The sequence below is a fragment of the Diospyros lotus genome, chromosome 12, assembly GCF_014633365.1.
Source record: "Diospyros lotus cultivar Yz01 chromosome 12, ASM1463336v1, whole genome shotgun sequence".
In the NCBI taxonomy this organism is placed as follows: domain Eukaryota; kingdom Viridiplantae; phylum Streptophyta; class Magnoliopsida; order Ericales; family Ebenaceae; genus Diospyros; species Diospyros lotus.
Genome location: NC_068349.1, coordinates 33,993,043 through 34,000,334, shown reverse-complemented (window position 1 = coordinate 34,000,334; position 7,292 = coordinate 33,993,043). Strand labels below are relative to the sequence as shown.

At 38.2% G+C, this 7,292-nt stretch overlaps 1 protein-coding gene across 1 annotated transcript; it reads right to left on the bottom strand.

The window, feature by feature from the left end:
- Positions 1 to 1,895: 1,895 nt before the first annotated feature.
- LOC127787624 (zinc finger CCCH domain-containing protein 48-like) lies at positions 1,896 to 4,606 on the bottom strand. The gene is given in 11 exon segments (XM_052315684.1): positions 1,896 to 2,271; positions 2,390 to 2,487; positions 2,808 to 2,866; positions 2,869 to 2,887; positions 2,889 to 2,986; positions 3,193 to 3,295; positions 3,387 to 3,479; positions 3,592 to 3,687; positions 3,774 to 4,016; positions 4,066 to 4,182; positions 4,289 to 4,606. Coding segments are annotated over 11 exon segments (1,407 nt in total). The 3' UTR covers positions 1,896 to 2,108.
- Positions 4,607 to 7,292: the final 2,686 nt, after the last annotated feature.

The following is a 7,292-nucleotide window of genomic DNA, read 5'->3' as shown; positions in this document are numbered from 1 at the left end:
AACTAACACATCAAAAGAAAAAAAAAAAAAGATCTTGCCATCAAAGACAATGAGCGAAAGCCCAGATAATTATTTCAAACATCCTGAAAGAATATGCTAAAAGTGGGCTAAAGTTAACACTTGCTGAGAGCAGGGAAAATGCAAGGTGCCAGACAAGACCATACAATACTCTAGATCAGATAAGTAAAATGGGATGTCGACCTTTCCTTGTCGTAAACCCAACGATTGTTTCGTTCCTACCACATGAAATAGACAAAAACATGTAGAATAAGGCGGTTAAAGATCCCTCATGGGTTCTTACCCCAATGCCACCTAGTAGCCCACTTGACATCCTGGTCCCATCGTGACCACGGCTAATTGAATTTCACTCATCTCTGGAAGAAAGTCAAAATTCTTTTGGAGTAAGGACAACCAAAGAAAATGTAACATTGTCGTTACGTTGCCGGCTTACAAAGATAACACCGGTTGGGGAAGGGAAGATATAGATTAATCATGTATATAGTGGAAAGATGCTCCCAAAATTACGATGTCATCAAAGATAAAAATAACACTTACTTCCTTTGTTCAACTTGTTCATGGACATTATAAGATCTTTCTCAATAAATTAGTTGATTTGACCAATTCTAATCGTATTGATTCACAACCCGATATTTTTAACAGTACTTTCTTTAGTATCCACATCTCTAACTTGTGGAACTTTTTGTTATTAACAACCTTAATCATTATCTCTTCAATGTCAGTAGCTTTAGAATCTCCTACAAAGATTCTCCAATGAGTTTTTTGGTTTTATTTCAAAAAGGAAAATTTTATCTATTCTCATTTTTTGACAAATAATAGCTAATTCATAACTATCTTTAATTGACATCTTTTTTGATATGCTAATTGATTCGTTGACTATTTGTGGTTTATCTGGTGATCAATTTGTCTTTGTCAAATTTGTTCGGCGCTTTTGATTCCACTTCAGATTTAGTTAGTAAAAGTCATATTTAATGGGTAGTAATGTTTTCAAAAATTAGAAACACTTTTACTTTTTAAAGTGTTTATAATCTTTGAAATGTAATTGATAGCCTCAAGAAAAAATGTTGTTAATTACTTGAAAAAATACTTATAATATTATGAATATAAAATATAATGTCAAAATACTGTGTACAAATAGCATTACAGTATTCTTATTTATGTATCTTCAATGAAGTGATCATGAAGTCGAGGACAAATTAGTATAATTTGATTCAAATAAAGCTTGAAGGCTTGCCGTAAACAAACATAGAAGTATGCGGTCATTAGTTAATAAGCTTAATTTGGCATAAGAATTATATGTCTCGAACAAATTGCATATTGATAATCTATTAAAAAGATCTTGGGTTTTGGTTGAGAACGTGATTTTCCAATTTAAAGGTATTGCCTCAAATTGAGTTTTTGAAGTAAATAAACTAAAATAGGCTCTTTTAGGGTCTAAGTCATTTCTGAAAAATAGAAAAAAAAACATATCCCGACTTCTTAAATTAAGGATGAGAAAACTTTCAAAAGAAGAAATTTTTTGTGAAGCCCCGATAGGTAGAAAAATCAAGATCTAAAACCTAAATATTCTAGTTTATTGTCGAATCAAGGGCTTCTCAAGAGTTCTCTTTTTCAAAAAGAGAAAAGAAAAAAATACTCGAAGAAAAATTAAAAAAAAAAAAAAAACCCTAGAAAGAAGCAATAAGTGAGGTCAAAGTGGCTGCGGGCTAAGCTTTTGAAACTTTTTTTAAGCAAATCCAATGGCCTCTTCCTGAAATAGTTCGGACATTTCAGCAATACCGGAAACTATAACTTGTACCCCTCACAGATCGCTAACAGCCCTCAAGGGCATTTGAGTCATTTCACAAGCTTCTTACACTCTCCATGCACACTAAAAGTTTCAATTGCACACAAGAATGCCTTGATACCAACAACGTATACATTTTATTGCATTCAACAAATAAACTTTCGTACAGACTCAACTTCATTCATTCAACAAACTAATTCCCCTCCAGCAGAAGAGCATATTTAGACACCTCGGGAAGGTGAATCAACGAATGAAACAATCAAAATACATTAATTACACTTTCTTAAACATAAGAATGGCTGGCTCATGATGATGAGGACGATGTCTGCTTCTTCAACTCTGCATCGAATTTCCATACTGTTATTTGGCCCGTTGCATCCCCGGTGAAGAAGAGGCCTGTGCCTGCTGCGCCAATCTGAATTGCCCGCACTTCTCGTTTTGCAAACAGCTTGCCCCTTTCAGCGAACCTAAAACCCATTTCATTTTCATAAAATCAAATCACTTGGTTGGTTAATTGTTTGTGCTGTAAGAAAAAAAAAGAGAGGAGACATTTGGAGACGTGTGTATCATCTGTTTCATACTTACGTTGGCAAGTCATACAACCGGACATAGTTGTCGTGGCATGAGCAGAGCAGAATAGGTTTGGCCTCAGCATCATTAAGCCCGCAGAGGCCAAGAACGCCCTGAAACATCAGACAGATTGGAATTTTACAATCTTATTTAGTTCAACTGCGAGCTTTTGGCCACTATGTTTGGATGATGACACCAAAGTGCTTCTTGAACAAAAGAAAATGCCCACGACTCAGTTCAAGTGTGAGTTTTTGGCGGCCACTATGTTTGGAAGAGCTAAAATGCTTCGAACTAATAGAGAACATAAAAGATAAGCGAGAGAAAAGAAGCAAAAAAGAACAAATATCCACATGTTAAGTGCATGCAGAAAAATGCAATACAGGGGATGGATGTAGCTAGCTAGTGCAAAAAATTCATTCACAATAGTCATTACATGTTCTTCTTCATGCGTGTAGATCATCTCTATGTCCCCAGCTTCGGTGGAACCCCAACCTTTATGCTTCTATCCAAAGAACAGGACAACAAATACTTGTCCCAGCAAAGAACACACATAACGACACCTGCATGTCCTTGTGGTGTTTGGACACACAGCAAGGTATTCAGGTCCCACACCTAAAACCCATGGAAGCCAAAACCTAAATGATAGGCCAAAACAGATCAATTGAAGAATAGAACATATGTTTATCAACAATATGGAAGCATACATATGCATCAAAAACCAATCATAGTGGGCTCCTTATATTTTTTCTAATGAGTACTCAATGGAGACCTGCGAAACTACATATCCGAAATAACTGACAAATCCATGAAGTATATACCTGTGTCGCAGCGAAAAAGCATATCATCCGTGGTGGCTAAAGCACGAACTAGTCCAACTGGTCCGAGAAGCGTCAGTTCATTGCCCGTCTGTGTGTTCCACACCTGCAACACCCACAAAAAAATTAACAAATTTGGACCACCATATTAGGAAATAAAATTTACAATAGTGCATTCAGGCCAAAATGTAAAGTACCTTAACAGCATCTTCTTCCATGCCCACAAATACCCATGGACCCTCACTGATCAGCGACCCAACTTCACCCGGAAGATCAACCACTTGAACGCACTGTGCATTTTGCATGCATAGAAATGATAAGACATGTCAATTTATATATTGCAGGGAAAGCAAGATTTATCAATAAGAAGAGGCCAGTGCAAATGGAGGTAATTATACTGACCTGACCAGTATTGCAGTCCCGTACTCGTACGGTTTTGTCCTTACAACCCGTGTAAAGTGTGTAGGAGCCAGAAGGAAGTGCAATCCCTTTAACAGCCTATATATTGCGCCCAAAATTAATGTTATTCACATACTGCAAGTAAAAGAAAATCCAGGAACAACTGTTCAATTTCAAACAATCACCTTGCTGTGCCCTTCTAGCTTCGTGAACATTGAAAACCCATTGCCACAGGAACACGAGTGCAAGTATTTGCAGTCCTCGCCACGCACGCACTTTCCAGAAAGCCAGTGTCGGCAAACTTCGTCTTCAACTCTTTCAGTACCATCAATATGTTTACTCCACCAGACAACACGGATGAATTCTTGACAGTACTGCTGTTGTCGGGAGTCCTCTTCCAGGTTCTTGACTTGTGGGCTTGGAATTGTTTAGGTCGCGGTGAGGCCGCTGATCCTGATTCTGCGTGCAAGAACTTACACGGGTATCGACTGCACCTCCCCTCAAGCCAAAAGGCACAAATAACGTTCGCTCCTCCTCCTCTAGATTGCCGCCGATGAAAACCTGACCCCTGCCTCCTCTCTGAAACTCTTGCCGCTGCGGTAGCCATGTTATATGCACAGAGAGATATTTAATTAATTAATGACGTGAACAATCGCTCTGTAGTCTGTAACCAACAGCGTCCGTCTTTCATCAAGAAAACCGTCCAAATTCCAAATCCAAGAATCCGATCAAGACCAAAATCTCTGGATCTCCTATTCCCCATAACACCACTGAGCCTTCGGATTTCTCGATTGCAAGCCGAAGACAGTGAACGAACCTGGGATTTCCATGCCCTGAATACAAAATTCCAAAATTTCCAAACCCCAAAGGGCGAATACGGACAACTCAAAAACACGGAACCGACTACGGTCGCCGTAGCCTTCTTGACGGCTTCTTCATGGATTGCGGTACGAGAAAACCCTAAACTATCAGTCCATAGCCATCTTGACGATTGCGGTAAAAGAAAACCCTCAACCATCAATGCTGATAAAGAAAGATCGGTCGCAGATGGGAGATATGCAAACCTGAAGTCGAGATTAAAGGCCTTCCTTCGAAAATGGTCGCCGGTCGCTCGATTCTTGAATCTTTACCGATTGATCCGTTCAGAATGACAGCAAAACAAACACTGATCGACGCAGCCCTCCCTCCTTTGTCTCTATATAGCTTCGAAATCCATATCCAAATCCGAAACGTAATCAAAATCCAGATTCGAATTCAAAACCCCAAAGCTAATCCCTATCCAATCTCAATCTCTTTCTCTCTCTCTCTCTCTCTCTCTCTCCCTACCTCTTGTATATATAGGTTCCCATGGCGTTTAGTTTAGTTTAGTTTGGTTGGGGTTATTTTGTTGTTATTTCAGTCTTGCCCAAAATTGTGCTTTATTTGCTTTTACAGCCCTCACTTATCAATTGTAATGCAAATTTAGCCTTTGTTTGTTTGTTTAGTCTGTTTTCCAATCCCCTTATTTTTTGTTAAATAAAGAAAAAAAAGAAAAGAAATGTTTTTAAATATAAAATAAAGAAAATTCTCAATTTAAACCAAACATCTTGATTTCTTATATTCAATTACAATCTTTATCTTACTTTATATTCTAATTGCGTTGATTCACATCTTGTTTATACTTAGAAAAATATTTTCTTTAATATCAGTATCTTTATCTTTTCATTATCAACAATTTTGGAATCTCTTATAAAGATTTTCCAATAAAATATTCGGTCTTGCTTCATGAAAAACAAAATTTATTATTTGTTTTCATTGCCGGTAGATTTTTGTGTGTGTGCGCTCGTGCGCCAATGCCTTTAAAAACTCCCCAAAGTCATTTAAAAGCTTTCACAAGTCAATGCATAACCAAATAATCCAAACGATCCATTAAATACAACAAACATATTATTTTTATACTCAAATTTGATATTTTTTATGATACTCATGTGTTGATATATTATATTGTCTATCATATTAATGTAAATGTATAAGATTTAATAAAGAATATTAATCAAATAAGGTTGTAATACCCTATGTTTAGATAAGGTTGCCACGAAATTTTAATAAGTTTAGAATATCGAAAAATTGATTTTTATAGTAATTTCAGGTACCAAATCAACTGCAGAGAATGCCTCGGAGTGAAATTGTCTAAGGAAAACGATATGGTCTCTATATGTGTTCCGAGTTAAGATTTATGGTATCGAAAGAAATCGGATCGGGAACAGTTTTCGGTACAACTAAAATACAACTGTTATTTAGGTTGCAAAATCGAATCGTTATAGAGACTCTCGAAAAATCAATGAAACCTTAGGGGGGCTTCGGTTTTGCGCAACGAGCAACCCTTCAGTAGTTTCAAGATGAAACAAAGGTCCCGAGAGGACGCAAAGGCAAAATCGTCTATTTCGAGTAAAATTTAAGTTATTAATTATGGATTTTCGGTATTATAATACAAATTAATTTGAGGTTTAGGCCGTAGTTGCAATTAGGGAATTGCACAAGTGTAATAGGGATGAAATTTAGGATTTAATGTGTAATTTTCTTAAATTAAAGTGTAATATATAATTTATATATACATATTTATATATATATGCATGAGCGCATGTGTGTAGGGCTAGCTATTGTGGCCGAGATTTTGGCTGCAATTGGAAAGATTTGGCAACCATCCTTCTGCAAACCATGTCCTGCAAGATTTATGGAAGATTTCCCAAGCAAGAGGTATGGGCAAGGCAGCGAGGAGAGGGGCGGGATGCCTATAAATAGAGGGGAAGAATGAGAGTGAAGGGGTAGGGGCTCGGGTTTGGCCGAGAAAGAGAAGGAGAATGAGGGAGATCAAGAGAGAGCTGGAAGCTCGCAACGGAGCAGCTACAACGGAGGTGGCCGGCCTAGCCATGGGTGGCCGGACGCGAGCTACTGTGTGCAGCCATGGCTGACGCACAACAAGGATCATCAGCAGCAGTGGGTGGCACGAGCGGGAGGTCGGTGATAGCCCCACGGTAAGTCAGCGAGGGGAGAGCTCGATGGAGGCTGGGAGGGGCGGCTGGAGAAGCTAAGCGTGTAGCCATGGCTGTAACCCGCCGCAACCAACAAAGGCCGCAAACAGCAGCTCACGGCGATGGATGCAAGGCGCTGGGGTCCGGCGAGGCGGAGGCGGCCGGCGGAGGGCCGAGCGGAAGCTCGCGGTGGCGGCGGCGACTGGTCGTGTGGAAGTTGCAGGCGCGGTGTAGAGGAAGAAGAAAGAGTAGAAGGGAAGAAGAAGAAGAAGAAAAAAAAAAAAGAAAAAGAAGAAAGAAAAGAAAAAGAAAGAAAAAAGAAAGAAAGAAAAGGAAAGAAAATAGAAAAAAAATGTTAGAAAAATCCTGAAAAATAGGATTTGGGGATTCAGTAAGTTTTCAGAGATTTTGGCAAGAAAAACGGTTCGAGCACGCATTTCGAGGATAAGGCACGCATACCGAGAAAGCCAGAGATGCTAAGTTAAGGTGAGTAAAATTTCCTAAAAAAATTTAGAAATTCAAGAATATTATTTTATGAATTTTCGTAGAGGAATATTTGAGAAAATATTTTAAGAATATTTAGTTTGGATTTATTGAGGAAAATTAGGAAGAAATAGAAAGAAAATTAAAGAAAATACCAGAAATTATGAAAAATAGGTTTTAATGTTTATTTAAATAATTATGGTGATTAGG